Source organism: Erpetoichthys calabaricus, chromosome 2 (assembly GCF_900747795.2).
Source record: "Erpetoichthys calabaricus chromosome 2, fErpCal1.3, whole genome shotgun sequence".
Classification (NCBI taxonomy): domain Eukaryota; kingdom Metazoa; phylum Chordata; class Cladistia; order Polypteriformes; family Polypteridae; genus Erpetoichthys; species Erpetoichthys calabaricus.
Window position 1 is genome coordinate 347770192 of NC_041395.2, and position 19347 is coordinate 347789538.

A 19347-nucleotide genomic window follows, 5' to 3' on the forward strand; every position below is an offset into this window, starting at 1 on the left:
AACTGAACCATTAGAATCCAGTGATCATAATATAAGTTTTTTCAGCATTTTGGAACAGCAGGTCTACAAAAACTAAGACTACTAAATTCAGTTTTAATAAGACAAACTTTGAGCAAATGCAGCTAATGCCATATTGTCTACTCTTCACCTGGCTCTGTTCAATCTTGACAAAAGAGACACTTAAGCTGGAATGCCGTTCTTGGACTTCAGTTCAGCATTCAACACCATCGTCCCTCAGAAGCCCATAGGGAAGATGAGTCTGGTAGGCTACAACGCTGGCGCTATGCCCCCTTCCTGACAGACAGACCCCAGACAGTCCATGTCTTCTTGACCTTCTTCAGTACTGTCATGCTGAGCACTTGAGTCCCCTGGGCTTTGTACTAAGCCTAATTCTGTTCACGACAGTACAGCTACAAAAAACACCAACACCATCATTAGGTTTGCTGACAACATGACGGTAGTAGGTCTCATGGGCAAAGGGGACGAATCAGCTTACAGAATAGGGATATGACGATTGTCAGACTGGTGCAAATACACCAATCTGTCGCTTAATGATTATTGATTTTAGGAAGGACCATGATGCCTACACGCCACATCGAGGGCTCTGAAGTGGAACTGCTCAGGAGCACCAAACTCCTTGGTGTGCACCTGCCAGCTGACCACTGAGAAGAAGTTAATGGTTTGCAAAAGTTAGGTGAATCAGTTGAATGGACTAGTCTTATCAAAACTGTTTTAATTTCCTTATAGATAAAAAAGAACTTCCTTAATTACACTGAAATGTGAGGCTAAGGTATAAATGCTGCATTCAGTATATTTTATTTAAATATGTAAAATCATCATGAATAAGCTTAAGTTTGGTAGGCAAAATTTGAAAGATGATGAACTCACAGTTTCACACTCACGGCATAGAAAGGAAATGTCCATTAATTGTTAGACATTCATTTTGTGTTCTGTCATGACCAAGATAGGTCACCATACAGAACAGGCAGGATAAAGTTACATTGAAAGGCTTATACTCCAAAAAATGCTAAGTGAAATATATTTGGAGAAATTATTTTTATGTGGAGCATTGCTTAAAATGATACAGTGCATCTGGAAAGTATTCACAGTGCATCACTTTTTCCACATTTTGTTATGTTACAGCCTTATTCCAAAATGGATTAAATTCATTTTTTTCCTCAGAATTCTACACACAACACCCCATAATGACAACGTGAAAAAAGTTTACTTGAGGTTTTTGCAGATTTATTAAAAATAAAAAAACTGAGAAAGTATTCACAGCCTTTGCCGTGAAGCTCTAAATTGAGCTCAGGTGCCTCCTGTTTCCCCTGATCATCCTTGAGATGTTTCTGCAGCTTCATTGGAGTCCACCTGTGGTAAATTCAGTTGACTGGACATGATTTGGAAAGGCACACACCTGTCTATAGAAGGTCCCACAGTTGACAGTTCATGTCAGAGCACAAACCAAGCATGAAGTCAAAGGAATTGTCTGTAGACCTCTGAGACAGGATTGTCTCGAGGCACAAATCTGGAGAAGGTTACAGAAAAATTTCTGCTGCTTTGAAGGTCCCAATGAGCACAGTGGCCTCCATCATCCGTAACTGGAAGAAGTTCGAAACCAACAGGACTCTTCCTAGAGCTGGCCGGCCATCTAAACTGAGCGATCGGGGGAGAAGGGCCTTAGTCAGGGAGGTGACCAAGAACCCGATGGTCATTCTGTCAGAGATCCAGAGGTCCTCTGTGGAGAGAGGAGAACCTTCCAGAAGGACAACCATCTCTGCAGCAATCCCCCAATCAGGCTTGTATGGTAGAGTGGCCAGACGTAAGCCACTCCTTAGTAAAAGGCACATGGCAGCCTGCCTGGAGTTTGCCAAAAGGCACCTGAAGGACTCTCAGACCATGAGAAAGAAAATTCTCTGGTCTGATGAGGCAAAGATTGAACTCTTTGGTGTGAATGCCAGGCGTCACACTTGGAGGAAACCAGACACCGCTCATCACCAGGCCAATACCATCCCCAAGTGAAGCATGGTGGTGGCAGCATCATGCTGTGGGGATGTTTTTCAGTGGCAGGAACTGGGAGACTAGTCAGGATAAAGGGAAAGATGACTGCAGCAACGTACAGAGACATCCTGGATGAAAACCTGCTCCAGAACGCTCTTGACCTCAGACTGGGGCGACGGTTCATCTTTCAGCAGGACAACGACCCTAAGCACACAGCCAAGATATCAAAGGAGTGGCTTCAGGACAACTCTGTGAATGTCCTTGAGTGGCCCAGCCAGAGCCCAGACTTGAACATCTCTGGAGAGATCTTAAAATGGCTGTGCACCGATGCTTCCCCATCCAACCTGATGGAGCTTGAGAGGTGCTGCAAAGAGGAATGGGCGAAACTGGCCAAGGATAGGTGTGCCAAGCTTGTGGCATCATATTCAAAAAGACTTGAGGCTGGAATTGCTGCCAAAGGTGCATCAACAAAGTATTGAGTTGAATACTTATGGACATGGGATTTCTCAGTTTTTTTATTTTTAATAAATTTGCAAAAACCTCAAGTAAACTTTTTTCACGTTGTCATTATGGGGTGTTGTGTGCAGAATTCTGAGGGAAAAAATGAATTTAATCCATTTTGGAATAAGGCTGTGACATAACAAAATGTGGAAAAAGTGATAAAGCGCTGTGAATACTTTCTGGATGCACTGTAGATGATAACTTTTGGGAGAAAATAAAGATCATTTAATGTGCCTGGAAATGAGGACTACCCAGCTGGTATGTTCTTTTTGACAAAACAAAATTCAGGTTCTCCAATCAAGTTGTTCACTTCTGCACTTTTAACACATAACTCTAAATCAGTGGTTCTCAAAGTGTGACCCACAGACCACTGGTGGTACATGAGCAGGTGCCAGGTGGTCCATAGGCTGACCTGGTTATCTTTATCCTGATAAATTCACATAAAACACCTCTGAGTCACCAACCACAGAGCACCTTGTCTGACTTTCTTGAAGAGGATAGCATCATTTCTTTCTACACCACTGCTTCCCTCTCTAATCCTGTAATGGGCATGGTATTTATTTTCTCTTTTTTTCAATATTTCCTCAAATTAGAAGCCTCTCCCTCCTAACACCCTTCTTCCTAACACCTTCAGAAATGTGGGACTTTGTTTTTAAATCCACTGTGACATCTACCTTAACATCCAAACCCTGGCAAAAGCAATCCCATAATTCCAACGTTAAGGCTTTCTTATGGATCACTGGTTAAAATCTATGACTTTGAAATGTAAGCTTAGCACGGTTTGAATGTTAGTCTTGTTAAGTGGACTTTCCTTCTAGCTGGGCAGGATCAAGCACCTACTTGGCAATATTTTTAAATAGTAACAGTGTATGCCACTCGGGCCTAAAAAGAAGTGGAGATCTGCAAGTAAAACCAATAAAAAGAAGCCAGCTAGGAATCTCACTGAGTAGCAGTATAAGAATTAGCTTTGCAATCCAAAATGAAACTAAGGAGCAGCGCAAGTCTGGCCTACTTCTGTATAGCTAGATTGGTGTTGCCTTTCTTACGATACCATCCAGTGGTTAACTGTAGCAGAAGTGCAGGCCCTTACACTAAGGAGATGCTTCCAATAAATAAGCCCTGTTCACTGTTTGTGAATTTCCCCTTGGGATTAATAAAGTATCTATCTATCTATCTATCTATCTATCTATCTATCTATCTATCTATCTATCTATCTATCTATCTATCTATCTATCTATCTATCTATCTATCTATCTATCTATCTATCTATCTATCTATCTATCTATCTATCTATCTATCTATCTATCTATCTATCTATCTATCTATCTATCTATCTATCTATCTATCTATCTATCTATCTATCTATCTATCTTTGTGTCTGTGGGCCAACTCTTCTTCAATTCACCTCTGGTCATAACAGTATTTTTCAAATGGCTACATGTAAAAGAGAAGGTGATGATATATAAAGCAAAATTTCTCGTTAATAAGTGGCTCTCAGCCATAGATGGTCCTCGATCCAGAATTGATCAAAATAAATAACACATGGAGCATTGCACTCATTCATATCATGATCATTTACTGACCCTTTCTCCTATTTGTGTCTGGTCTCCTTGTGGGAGGATGTCGATGTCTGGCTGCAGGGAGCAGGCCTCAATTACTGCTTTGTACCTAAAAAAATAAAATGTCAGATTCAAAAAGAAATGAGGTGACTAATTCATTACGAAGACATTAAACAGCTGCTCTTGTCTCAAATTTACACTTGAATTCATTTTAATAGACTCACATTTGCTCGTGGAGGTTGTTAGGTCCAGTTATACTTTATGGGCATACAGTACGTACTCATGCTGCTATTTAGATTCTCACTTGACACACTTGTACTGAACTCCACTGCATTTTACCATCCACATATTGACAACTGAACTGATGCACCATATAAAGTCACCTGCAGTAAGCAAGACGTTGTCCTTTCCATTGGAAAAAGACGTCTCAAATGGTCCAACCGCACTGACATACATCCCCTAAACAGCAGGTCCTGCATTTCCAAATTTGAATCAAAGCACAAATGTCTCTAAAAATGTAGTTCTGTCCATGCAAAAAGAGCAGTGATGTATGATTTAAAGCATTAAAATAAGCTGATAAGAACAAAGACAAAGGTGAAGGGTTAACACCTGCCAACTCAGTCACTGCTTCTTCTCCATATTATTTTCAGCCTTTCATTCATATCTACTCCATGGAAACATTATGACCTACAAAAGCATTTTTAGCTTTATGAAGCTACCTAAGCACCCAAGTTACTCCAAAATTAAGCTTCTCTTCTGCAGCCTTTGATTTAAGACCTGCACTTCCATTAGACTATAATCCAAGTATAATATTAAATCTGAAATCCCTTAGAACATACCTACGACCAGAAACCTGCTAACATTGACTTGCCATCTCATCACTATTCCTGCTATAATGTGTTTGCAAATGGAGATTAAAGAGGCTGACAGATACAAGAAGCCAAGCCCCCATTTCTGATATGACTAAATGTTTTAACTGGCTAAGGTAAATGTTCCCAGAATGCAACCTGCCCCACTGGAAAGTGATTACCTACAGTAACGACTTCAGGTTACCAAACTGCAAAGTGAGCACTAACAAAGATGAAGCTGACACAGCAGTTTGCATGGTGCACTACCTGCCTCATGATGGCTCATTAGAGGTTTTCTTCACATCCATTATGTAACATTAAGGATCAGGCAGTAAGAGCGCCTAACATATCCTGTTGTCTGTTTGCTGAAAAGGCAGATGCCCAACGCACATAAGAGATTATTTAACACGCCATTTGAAACAGCCAGCAAGGCATAATGGTGCAGACCAACCAACTAAAACATGCCGAGCATCTCCGACGTCACAAGTATAGAGGGCTCTGCTCAACTTATTTTGGGCCTGTCTGTCAACAAAGCACAACTGGCTGTTTATCTGAACTTGACATTCATTTAGTCAGCACTGAAAACAGACTCCACACATGCAAAGATCAAGTGCTGCTGTGCAGATGGAACCCTGGACTGGCAGCCAAACTTTTCTTTTTTTTTTTTTTTAATTTTTATTAATTTTATTGTAATCATTCCATACAAATAGATCAATTTATAACAAAAAAAAAAAACCACAATAATAATTGAAAACAAATCAATCCCCACCCCTGAGAAGGAGAGCTTAGCCAAAGGAGAATTGCTTAGGGCTTTTTAATAAGGCAACAATAAACAAAAAGAAGGTAGAAATATATATAGGTATATAAAAATGGAGAAGGAAAATAAATGCGGTAATAGTTATTTCTCTTATTCTACAATAATATTGATTAGATCCTGCCAGGTTTTAAAAAAGTTCTGTACAGATCCTCTAACTGAGAATCTGATTTCTTCCAATTTCAAATAATATAAAACATCGGTTTCCCACTGACTTATCAGAGGAGAGTTAGGATTCTTCCAATTTAACAAAATAAGTCTGCGTGCCACAAGTGTAATGAATGCAATCACCGTTTGCTTGTCCTTTTCCACTTCAAGTCCGTCTGGAAGAACACCAAACACAGCTGTTAATGGCTTAGGAGGGATTGGGACACCAAGGCTGTCTGAAAGGCACTTAAAGATTTTGGTCCAAAATGATGTTAGTTTGGTGCAGGCCCAAAACATGTGACCCAGTGAGGCAGGAGCTTGATTGCAGCGTTCGCAGGTTGGATCCTGCCCTGGAAACATTTTGGACAGTTTTAAGCGAGACAGATGAGCTCGATATATAATTTTTAGTTGAATAATTCTATGCTTTGTGCATATGGAGCTCGAGTGAATTCTCTGCTTTGCTACCTTCCACTCCTTTTCTGATATATTGATTAAGAGATCTTCTTCCCAATGTCCTCTTGGGTCTTTGAAAGGTAGGGACTCTAATAAGATTTTATATAATGGTGTTTAATTCCTCGAAATTGAGCAGTATTTTTTCCAGCATGGTGGAGGGTACGAGGTGAGGAAAATCGGGCAGTTTCTGTTTAACAAAATTTCGAATTTGAAGATAGTGAAAGAAATGTGTAGCTGGGAGGTTGAATTTGGAACGTAATTGTTCAAAAGATGCAAATATGTTGTCTATATAAAGATCTCTGAGCATTTTAATCCCAAAACTTTTCCAGGTATTAAAAACGGGATATGTTTGCGAGGGTTGAAAGAGGTGGTTCTCTTGCAGAGGTGCCACCGATAAAAGATTTTCCATCTAAGTTGGTTCCATATTCTGAGTGAGTGAAGCACAATTGGGTTATTAGTATATTTGCGATAACTTGCATTTATTTGAGAGCAGAGCAGGGAGTATAAAGAAGTACTACAGGATTTTACTTCTATTGCGAGCCAAGCCTGTGTATGTTCATTTATTTGTGTCCAGGTTTTTATGGCTTGTATGTTTGCTGCCCAGTAATAAAACTGAAAATTAGGTAAAGCCATGCCACCTTCTGCCTGAGGTCTTTGTAGGGTCGCTCTTTGGATACGTGGGTGTTTTGAGTTCCAAATGAATGAGGTTATTGTTGAGTCTAATTGCTTAAAAAACGATTTATTGATATATATTGGAATGTTTTGAAATAAAAAAAGAAGTTTAGGAAGGATATTCATCTTAACAACGTTAATTCTTCCGACTAGAGTGATATGAAGGGTTGACCATCTATGCAAGTCTTGCTTAATTTTTTCCATACAAACGGCAAAATTTTGTTGATGAAGAGCTTTATGTTTACTTGTGATATTTACCCCTAGGTATTTAAACTGATCTGCTATGGTAAAAGGTAGGGTGTCTAATCTAATATTATATGCTTGTGAATTCACTGGAAAGAGTATACTTTTATTCAGATTAATTCTGAGACCGGATATCTTTTGAAATTCTGTTAGTGCTGTTAAAACTGCAGGCACAGTGTTTTCTGGGTCTGATATATATAAAACCATATCATCTGCATATAGAGAAATTTTCTGTTCCAGTCCTTCTCTGATAATCCCCTTTATCTGATAAAGAATTTGGACAGTGAACCGAAACTAAGAAAGTAAAGTCATGAACCAACAATGAAACTCACTTTAGCTTCATAACAGTAGATAGCCATATCTCCAAAAATGGACCTACCTCTCATGACAGATGGGTAACACCAGGCAATAAGTGTCCTAAAATCATGAGTGACTACAAATAAGGACTAGAAAAAGTGACCTGAGACGCACCTCATCTTATTGAAGGTGGTTTCAAAGATGATGTTCTCCACTACCGTGGCATTCAATAGCCAAGGCTTTTGGGATGCATAGGCCACCGAGCCTCTTTTTCTGTCACAAAAGAGAGATACAAGAGTTTGTTAAAATCACTCTGCCAGTTATAGAGATGGATAGAAAGAAACAGACAGACAGACAGACAGACAGACAGACAGACAGACAGACAGACAGACAGACAGACAGAGAGAAAGAAAGAAAGAAAGAAAGAAAGAAAGAAAGAAAGAAAGAAAGAAAGAAAGAAAGAAAGAAAGAAAGAAAGAAAGAAAGAAAGAAAGAAAGAGACAGCCACTGAGAATGTGATATCAGGCTGGTCTAACTAAACACCTCCACCCAGTTAGTTAAAAGCCTAAGTACGGTGTGGTTTGCTGATGGTGAAATGGTAATGGCAGAGGAACTGGACAGATACATGATGTGACTGGTATCTTCTAATACACACAATGAGTACGAACCTTAACAGACCTGCGTTGGGCTGCCATTCGGACCTGTGATGTGAAAACTCACACTTCAATTGCAGCCTCGTTCTGAATACAACAGTAAATGAGAAAAAGCGGTACATCAAAATGTGAAGTGTGTTGGCATTGGTTTCTAACTTTATCTAAAACTGAGATCATTAAGATGGCAGCATGTCCCACCACATGTGACCAAATCCAGCACAGTCTAGCTACAGACTTTCTAGTGGCAGACCACTCTGTAGCTGCTCCAACCAAAGGACCCTGTAAACGTCATTCAGGGGTCTGTGGCTGGGAGCGTCAAGTGGGCAGTCGTAGTACAGGGATGTCTTGGAAATGTGCCATTCACTGAGTCACTAGGACTAACACCTTTGTTTGGTGGATATAAATACACGTGTGACTATAAAAACAGATATGGATGCTGACCGTAAATAAATGAACAAGAATAGCTACAGTTTGCTAATATCCATCCATCCATTCATTTTCTAACCCGCTGAGCACAAACGCAGGGTCACGGGGGGTCTGCTGGAGCCAATCCCAGCCAACACAGGGCGCAAGGCAGAAACCAATCCCAGGCAGGGCACCAACCCACCGCAGGACAAACCCACACACCAAGCACACACTAGGGTCAATTTAGAATCGCCAATGCACCTAACCTGCATGTCTTTGGACTGTGGGAGGAAACCCACGCAGACACGGGGAGAACATGCAAACTCCATGCAGGGAGGACCCGGGAAACGAACTCGGGTCTCCTAACTGCGAGGCAGCAGCACTACCCACTGTGCCACCGTGCCACCCAGTTTGCTATACATCCATCCATTTTCCAACCCGCTGAATCTGAACACAGGGTCACGGGGGCCTTCTGGAGCCATTCCCAGCCAACACAGGGCACAAGGCAGGAACCAATCCCAGGCAGGGTGCCAACCCACCGCAGGACACACCCACACACCAAGCACACACTAGAGCCAATTTAGAATCACCAATCCACCTAACCTGCATGTCTTTGGACTGTGGGAGGAAACCCACACAGACACGGGGAGAACATGCAAACTCCACGCAGGGAGGACCCGGGAAGTGAACCCAGGTCTTCTAACTGCGAGGCAGCATCGCTACCCACTGTGCCACCGTGCTGCCCAGTTTGCTAATAACAGTAAATAAATAAACAAATGTAAGACTTAAATAACACAAAATAATTGATTATTTCTACATTTGTACTGTATAAGTAATCTCCTTAAAACCTGTCACATTGCACATGCCTTTAACCAGCTCGTCTCTCATATCTAATGTGACCAACACATTTTCAAGACAGTCCTGTGCTAAGACTGTCCACTTCACAGCTCCAGGAGGAGCCAGAGACGGCTCTGTCGTTGGACAGTAGACACTCCTCACTAAGTCTGAAATGATCAACAGAAGTAACATGACTCCTTTTCACAGAAGCACTCTAACTAAGTTTGTAACCTTCAGTGACCAACCTGGGGCAGATGCACCATATTACACCCCTCTGGTCTTTATTGCTGAATAGCACTCAAGTGGAGAGGGTGGACAGTTTCAGATACCTCGGTGTCCACATCACAGAGGACCTAACTTGTTATATTATTTATTTTAATTTATTACTATCACACTTTTTAAATAATATTAATAATTGTTAATATGTATTAAGTTGTGTATTATTTATATCGTCCTTTCATTTTTATTCTTGAAGACACAGGCATTGAAAATGAGCAACTAAATATTTCCCTACATATTGCACTAAAATTCTGAAAGAATCTCACTGGTTCATCTTTCGCCTTATCTTCTGTATTCCTCTCTAATTGCCTCTTAGCCTCTCTAATATCCTTCTTAATGGTGGCCCTCATGTTCTTATACACCCTTTGGTTCACGTTGGTATTATTAGCCTTTTACGTTTTACATGTCTGTTTTATCCTTTGCAGCTTCTTTTTCATCTAACTGCAGATTTTTAAAAATTTCTTACTAATTTGAAATTTTGGGATGTATGTATCCTGCATTATATGTAAAATGCTTTTAAACCAGTTCCGCTGCTCCTCGACTATACACTTAAAAGCTTATCCCAGTTTCTCTCTTTTAGACTTTGCCTCATCTGCTCAAAATTTGCCCTACCAATGGTGCACAATGGTGTAAATCCGCCATTGGACTCTGGAGCAGTGGAAACATCTTCTCTGCAGTGATGAATCACACTTCACTATCTGACAGACTGAGCAGTTTGTTTTATTTGTGTCTGTCACACTGTGAATGTTTAATTTTAATAATACACATGTCTTCATTTATATATTGCAGCATTTTTGGGTTTGTGGACAGCTCAAGAGCACCCTCTATCTTTCAAAATGTAGATACACAATCTGGTGGGTTTGCTTTTGTAGTCAGACTGAGTAGTTAGTTACAACAGACGCACACTGTTCAGCTTGTATGACATGATCCTCTGCCTTGGAGATTTTCATACTCTTAGATTCAATGGTGGTACCCTAGATTGAAGCAGAATACATTTGTTTTGATTATGCTGAGATTTTGGTTTGTTACATATTTAGTTTTGCATTATTCCACGTGCTTATTATGTATCTAGGGGTTTGGTATTGTGTAGTTTCCAATTCTGCGCTTATTTTGTTAAATCTAATTTTGTTTTGCTAGAGGTAGAAATTATTCACATCTTATTTTAATTTTAATGGGCCACCATTTTGATTTTCCATGAGTGACTTTGTCTGTGGTTGCTAGTCTGGTTGCTGCCATTTAGCAATTGGAAGTGTGTGACATCTCACCAATATAAATAATCACCCTCATGCACTTCCAGGTTGTCCAAGATTGTGGATTCTTCCTAAGTATTTTTAATAGAATTTAGGGCTAAGATTTTTGCTTTGCCGGAACGTATTTCGGGCCTGGATTAGCACTACGGCTCAGGTGCGCAATCCTTTGACTTTCTGATTTGAATCTTGCACTATGCCTACCTACTATGATTTTTGCCTTTCCCATCTCCTCATCCTTTTCCATTAAAAAAAAATCCCGTCTTGTCAATTGTGTCAGAATAATATTCTACATCCAGTGACCTGCAAATGGTTTCTGGCCCAGCCTTCCCGTATTTAAAAATGCCTAACTCGATTGTCCTAGGAAGGTGAGAAATAGCGCTCGAATGAAATGTACAGCATTTACTGCTGGTCACAGTCCAGTGTGCTGTATGTGTCTGCTGGCTGAGCCATCTTGCCCCTAATTTTTTTGTTAGGTTCTCCAAGCAATTTATCAATTAAAGCCTTCAAAAGCCAAAATGAGCTTAGCTGGAAAACATCACTATAAAGAGAGGGGAAGACATCACTGCACAGCACGCAGGTACCACTGATCTGAGCCTTCATCTCCCATACCTTACATCAGCATCAATAGCTGTGTCCTTCTCAATGCTGCTGCAAAGTCACAAACAGATATGTTATTAGACACACAAGTGAACAGAAGATGACAACATCCAGCACGGTGAGCAATGCCACTTACTGCTGTTCTCATGCAGAGCCATTCCACATAATCAGTTCCTTATTGGGACATACAACTCCAAATATTGAGACTCATTTACTTTCTTAAGCTGAGCTTGTAGCCCAAATCCTAATAGGAGGAACAGCTTACTGCTTACAAGAAGAGCGCACCTCGATCCTAAAACCGCTGCTTCTCTGTTAGTCTATGAAGGGTGAGTAGCAAAAAGCAACAAAGGGGAGGATCAGGCAAGCAAAAGACAACAGTAAGGAAGGCGACAGACTCTGTGCTTGGATCTCGGCTAGAAACATCTACCCCTGGGAGATTTTTGAATTGCGCCAATGTACAAAGCCCCATTTTTTTAAAATTGAATAAGGTGCCTTTCATAGCAACACCTTTCCAACACATTTATAGAAATATTAACTGAAATGACAGCAGCAGCAGGCACTGTATGTAGACCCTCTGGGTTACACTGAAGAAAAACAGAGGCATCTGAACCTGTGGCTGTGCTCTTTCAAGACCAACCCGTCTTATCACACCCCCTCTGAACATGGCAGTAGCTGCTGGATCTGAAGCATGATAAATCTGGCTTCATTTTTACCCAATGTTATTGATACTTTACATTTAACATACTGTTTCTTATTTTGTTTTGTTAATAGGCCATTGTCACATTTACATTGTTCATCCAGATTTCTTTGCTTTCTAATGCACCTTTCGTTTTCAGTTTGTTCAAAAGAAAATTTGCAGTATGAAATAAAGAATAACTGAGGCTATGTTCCTTTTACAATTTAGAAACACAATTGAACAACATCAACCTGGACTTATTAAGCTTATTCTGTGAGTAAAGGCACAGTTTAGATTTATAATCAACAACATGAGGTTTGCTTTGTTGATGACAGAGAGATTTTATAGGTCCCTACCAGGTGACGTTGTATATGATGAATGGCTGTTGTCACACACGTGTGCATGGGAAGCAGCTAAAGGGCTTGAGTAAGGGCAGTTCCTAGACATACCGGGATGTGGCAGAGTGCACTGACTCTTTTTCTCCCTTGCCTACAGACCATTCACGGGAGATCCCACCTGGTCCTCTTGACGTCACTTCCGGGACCGAGCCAATGGAAGGAGACCTTGCCGGCTCCGGCCCCTGTGATGTCACGTCCAGGCTCGCACCAATGACAGAAGACCTGTATGAGCCGACCCCTTTGACTTCACTTCCTGTCTTCCCCTTTAAAAGCCTCCACCATTTCCCTGTTCCCTCAGTTCTGTTTGGACTCGGTTTTGTGCACATCAGTGCTGAATTCATTTGTTCAACTTTGCAGCCAGGAAATTAATTACACGGGTGGCTGCCCCAAACCTTTTCACGACTTTTATGTCTGGTTTTTGTGACACTGTGTTTCTTCAGTGTTTTTAATGTCCTTGTGAGATCTGTAGTAATGATTTGTGAAATTCAACAAGGTGTTTTTCACTGCAAATGGACTGTTTGCCGGAGACCTTATTCACTGAAAATTTTTCTGGAAATTTGCCATGTGACTGCCTTAGGTGAACATTTTTTTCCCAGAGCCCCATGATACTTTGCGAGGCCAGCATGACATCACAGAGCTGTCGCTGCCAAGCACACAGCTTTCAGACATGCCTACAGTATGATGATGTGACAATCGCTGGGTTGCAAGCACACAAGATAAGAAAGATGCACTGAAAACTTCCACCAAAGCACTGGACAGTGCGGTTTGATAGTTTTCTCTGTTTCTAACCACACTGTTTTCTTGAACTTGTGGTCACCTCAACCCCTAAGGCTCTTTGATTGAAGTGTGTGAGTTGTCAGTGAATGTAAGAAGGTAAAAATGGGTCCTGAAGCCATAAAATGTGAGAAACACTACTGGATTTCTCTCTTTTCTGCATGTTCTGCCTTTTTACAGTGAACGACTTCAAAACCTTTATACTTTCTAACCAACTGAATACTTTGAGCTATAGCAAGTGTCACACAAGTGTGAATAGGAGACAGCTGAAGGGCTTAGAGAATATTGGTAACACATCTGTCCAGGGGTTGGTGGGGTGCACTAATGCTCTTTATAAGTTCCCTGCAGACCTTTCCCAGGAAATCCCACCAGAAACCAGTGCCTTGACTCGGGACAGGCCCCATCAGTCAGGTTTTAGAACAAATCACAGTACGGAAACTGCACTCGTTAAAGTAGTCAATGACTTGCAGGTAAATACAGACAGAGGCCATCTATTTGTTCTTATCCTCTTAGATCTGAGTGCTGCATTTGATACCATTGATCACAATATTCTTAGAAATCACCTTAGTCAGTGGGTGGGCCTCTCTGGCAGGGTTTTAAACTGGTTTGAATCCTACCTGGCAGGTAGAAAATTTTTTGTTAGTTGTGGTAATTATACTTCAGAGACCCCTGATATTCTATATGGTGTTCCACAAGGATCTCTCCTGGGTCCGCTGCTCTTTTCGATGTCCATGCTTCTGTTAGGTGAGATTATCTCGGGGCATTACATGAGCCACCACAGCTATGCTGATGACACGCAGCTGTATTTATCAATAGCACCTGATGACCCCGACTCTCTTGATTCACTGACATAATGTCTTACTTGTATTTCTGAATGGATGAATAGTAATTTTCTAAAGCTAAATAAAGAGAAAACTGAAATTTTAGTGATTGGCAATAATGGATATAATGAGGTCATTAGAAATAAACTTAATGCATTAGGATTAAAAGTCAAGACAGAGGTAAAGAATTTAGGGGTAACTATTGACGGTGACCTGAATTTTAAATCGCATATTAATCAGATCACTAGGACAGCATTTTTTCACTTAAGAAACATAGCAAAAGTTAGACCTCTTATATCATTGAAAGATGCTGTGAAATTAATCCACGCTTTTGTTTTCAGTCGACTAGATTTCTGTAACGTACTCCTCTCAGGACTACCCAAAAAAGACATAAATCGATTGCAATGAGTGCAGAATGCAGCTGCTAGAATCCTAACTAGGAAAAGAAAATCTGAGCACATCTCTCCAGTTTTGATGTCACTACACTGGTTACCTGTGTCATTCAGGATTGACTTTAAAATACTGCTTATGGTTTATAAAGCCTTAAATAATCTCACTCCATCTTATATATCGGAATGTCTGACACCCTATATTCCAAATCGTAACCTTAGATCCTCAAATGAGTGTCTGCTTAGAATTCCAAGAGCAAAACTTAAAAGAAGTGGTGAGGCGGCCTTCTGCTGTTATGCACCTCAAATCTGGAATAGCTTGCCAATAGGAATTTGCCAGGCTGATACAGTGGAGCACTTTACAACACTGTTGAAAACACATTACTGTAACATGGCTCTCTCATAGCTTCATCTTAGTTAAATCCTGATGCTCTGTATAGTCAATTAATTATCACTAGCCAGCCCGCGGTGTAGCATATGCCGTATAATTATGTATTGTGTGGTGAACACTTCCTGAAAGTGACAGTTGTCCAAATGGGGTGGGTTTGAGGATACGACTGTAAGTGAATACAAAGATGGAACTCTGGAGAGAGGGCGGGGAAGTGGGCCAGAGAGGTTTCGGGTCCTAACCGTCCAACGATGGGTCGGCACAACCGGTAACGATCCTTCCACAGGTTCACCTACGGAACCCGTGGTAGGACATTTACATCCTCTAGATAGGCAAGTTCGATCGTCTGACGGCCATTCCGTCCCTGCCATTCTAGTCTGCAGATTTCTTAAGTCATCTCTTAGTCATCGTTCAGTACGCACTGCCTGCTCATGTGTCCGTCCCCAACTCCTCACCTGAATTGCTTTCATCTGTGTACAGTCCACATGCACTTGCGAGTCACGTTGACTGTTCATTTTCCACACTCCGCCTCAGTCGCATGCACCTGTGAGCCACGTTTGGGCCGGGTGAGGTTTCCTGTGTTGAGTCAAATTAAGCCACAGGCTCTACACCTGGTGGTGGCCTTCCGTCAATTCCTTTCAGTTTCAGCTTTGCAACCATACTCCCCCCGGAACCCAAAGACTTTGGTTACCCGGTTGGCTGCCCGGCGGGTCATGGGAATAACGCCGCCAGATCGCCAGTCGGCATCGTGTATGGTCGGAACTACGACGGTATGTGATCTTCTTCGAACCTCCGACATTCGTTCTTGATTAATGAACACATTCTTGGCAAATGCTTTCACTCTCGTGCCATGGTCGGCTGTCTAGTGAATTGTTGGCGGGCGTGGCTCTGTGAGTCTTGCGTGCGTCTTGCTTGCCATGGACTTAGTGAATTATATATATAGATTATTATTCATGGTGGCTCCAAAATCCGCACTAACCCCTTTTCTCTTCTGTTCTTTTTCTGGTTTTCTGTGGTGGCGACCTGCGCCCCCACCACCTAATCAAAGCACCGTGATGTCCTTACATTGATGAATTAAAGGCCAGAAGTCCATCTGACTGTCATCATCAAGTCCTTCCACGAGAACCCTGAATACAATGAGGACTAATCATTTATGTTAGGTAGAATGCCTAGAGGGGTCTGGGTGGTCTCGTGGCCTGGTACCCCAGCAGATTTGATTTTTTCTCCAGCCGTCTGGAGTTTTTTTTGTTTTTTCTGTCCTCCCTGGCCATTGGACCTCACCTTTATTCTATGTTAATTAGTGTTCTATTATTTTAATTCTTACTTTGTCTTTTTTCTCTTTCTTCATCATGTAAAGCACTTTGAGCTACATTATTTGTATGAAAATGTGCTCTAGAAATAAATGTTGTTGTTGTTGTTGACATCACTTCCGGCCCTGCGGACGACATCACTTCCGCCAGACCTCCTATAAAACTTCACTCCCTTCCTCTGGAGGGCAGTTCTGTTTTGGACTCAGCCTTGTAAACTGCTTTGCAATCACAAATACTTCACTTTTTGCAGCCAGGAACATATTACACGGGTGGCTGCCTCAAACCTTTCTATGTCTGAAGTCTCGTCTTGTTACACAAGTTATATGTCACATGTCAATCTTGTGCATAAAGTCCAGTGTCTTGGCCATCAGGTTACATTGCCTGCTCTTTTATTCTCATTAATACAACGCAAATCCATCCTACTACCTTAATGAAGGGTGACTTGGCCACTGGAACCAGTCATTAGGTGCTATTTGAACACGAACCACTCAGAGGGGTGAATAATGGGCTTGAATCTTTACAAAGCTGAGAACGGGATTGAAATGGGCCATGACAGCAGAAAGAAGTCAGCTGAGGCATGAGTGATGCTTATGAGGAGGCCATGATAACAGCTGTAAGAGAAAACATGAAGAGCTGCCTGCTGGAGTATGGAGATGGGCTGAAGTTGTACGTGTAAAATGCCTTCTAGCCCAGTGGCTGTCAATGAGGAACCGTTAAAAAGGCTGCACAATTAAGCCGTGGCTTGTTATAGATGATCCTTTATAAATTTTCATTAGGAAAGCAAACCCTAGAGAAGATGTTCAAATCTGGGCTTAAGAAAAATCCAGGCACACAAGTTAATAATGCATAGCTTTAGGGGCATTTAGGATAAAGCACTTCATGACAAACCACATTTTTTCTGTTACAGTTATTCAAAAAGCACAGATAAGCCTTGGCACTTTGTTTTGTAGCTCATCATCATAGTGCAGTGCAGATGACTGCTGTAGGACACATGGCCTATGTCTCTGTACGCTGCCACTGGAATTGGTAGCTTGATCTCCTAAACATCTTGAGCTAAGAGGCCTGCACAGAAATCAAAGCACAGCTCTTTGTCGCCTTAACTGGGGCTCCAGTTATGAACTGGCCTATCCCCTATCCCTTACCAATACAAAAACCCATGTGATCTAAGCAGACAGATGCTGGTGAATGAAAGGAGCAAAGCTTAGCTATGAGCTCTCCTACCTGTCCTCGCCTTCTGATTCATGTCCAGGTAAGCTGCAAAAGAAAAAGAAAAAGGGCAAATATCATCAGTGTGCCATCACCTTAACAGCAGAGGTGACTCAGTGAGATGTGATGGGGAGAATCAGAAAAAAGTTATTGTCCATCTGGCCTGGTAGATGAACTACAAGGGCAAACCCTGAAGAACTGACCTTTCTATGCAACTAAACTTCACCAATACTTAATATTCAATCGCTAAGTGTGTTTACATGCCCACACAAAACTGGGTAAGGCGATTAACCTGGTTACTTGAAAACCTCTATTTACATACGCAAGTACAGTTCTGGAGTTCTCCTTTGGCAAAGTGTTTTGATATCCATTAAAGTGTACAAAAAGGAGTTAAATGTCATCATCACCGGGCACCGTGAATCTGAAAACAAGCATGAAGTCTAGTCCTTTATGTGCTGTGAAGTAAAACACATCCATCCCCTTAATATATTCTTAACTTGACTCTTAAGTATTGCATTAAGTTACTTTAAAAAGTAATCGGACTACGTAACCTATATTATTTTTAACATGTTACCCTTCTGCTCCCAAGATTGTGCTGCTGAGTTCAGCTAATCAACATTTCTGAAATACTGAGACAAATTATTTCAACTAGGAGAAGAAAAAATGTGATCACCCAAGCATTTGCCTCAGGAAATTTAAAATTGCTTAAAGGGTGTGCAAAAGCTAACAGAGTGCAATAGACATGTGCAGTCTGGAAAATCCTCAAATGTAACCCGCTTAAGGGTTTAGTTGGCGTCATAAGCGAGTTACTCGTGGAGAAATCTACCTGTGCTAACCAGGATTCTCAAAGACCGACAACTCTGTTTCTCTAACTGGGTTTCTGTGAATAAGCAGATTATTAAAGTGCATGTAAACTGTCTAACTTCATGAATCACCTCTTAAATACATGATCTGCCATAGTGTGTACAAAGGAAATGTGAGGTTCTCATTCATGTGTTGTAAGGACTCTGAGTCTGCTTTTGAAAGTAGCAGAAGTGTTTCATTTTTAAGTGTTCATTCTGAGTTGCTCTTTATCAGCAATTACAGTAAAGAAGAATTTCTCTTCTCATCGGAACGTACAGTACCATTACTTATTGTACAAACCGGAAATTTTTAGTAAGATCCTAAGATGCCAGCCAACTTAAGATGCCAAGGATCAACAAAATAACTGTGGATGTTGAGCTTTTAGCAACAGGGCCTCAAAGCTACGGAATGATCTGCCTGCTCATATAAGAGATGCCCCTTTGGTCTGAGCTTTAAAATCAAATTTTTAGTTTAGCATACTCATCAGAGCCGCTGATTAGTTGCATCTCTGTTTGTTAATGGTTTGTACAAAGATATAAATAAAGCAATAATTACTATTATCAACCCTTCTCTATTCCATTTCACTTCTCGGTTTAATTCAATTCTGTTTATTTTTGTAGAGAGTGTCCTGTTGAGCCACTTGGTGCAACTGCTCCACTCTACACCTGTTTTCCTACCCTTGGAAAAGAAACCTGGGATAAGCGGAGCTTTGGAATCAACATCATACAGCCAGGGCAGATTTTTAATATAGGAGTCCCAGGAATGGGTGGGTGGCCAGTAGGCCACAGTCACAAGGAATCGACTTGTGTTTGACTTTGTTTGTCATGGTTGACTGTGGACCCCACTGAGGTTTATTTTCCCCATCGATTCTGCTGACTGAGTTGTTATTTTCCTCTCATCTACTGTCTACTGGCCATAGTTCAACAATTATTGTAATGGACAGATACTGTCAGGCTTCATTTACGTTAATCAGTTTAGAAATGATT

At 41.2% G+C, this 19347-nt stretch overlaps 1 protein-coding gene across 4 annotated transcripts in view; it reads right to left on the minus strand.

The window, feature by feature from the left end:
* abcc8 (ATP-binding cassette, sub-family C (CFTR/MRP), member 8) overlaps positions 1-19347 on the minus strand; it is a 380635-nt gene that overhangs the window by 105255 nt on the left and 256033 nt on the right. For 2 of the 4 annotated variants that reach the window (XM_051923355.1, XM_028796118.2), the window contains 4 exons: positions 17534-17566; positions 11569-11607; positions 7710-7808; positions 4086-4170 (listed from right to left, as the gene is read on the minus strand). In XM_051923355.1, the coding sequence (XP_051779315.1) occupies positions 4086-4170; positions 7710-7808; positions 11569-11607; positions 17534-17566 (256 nt within the window). The remainder of the gene's footprint in view (positions 1-4085; positions 4171-7709; positions 7809-11568; positions 11608-17533; positions 17567-19347) is intronic. The other 2 variants (XM_051923356.1, XM_051923357.1) reach the window with 2 other exon arrangements.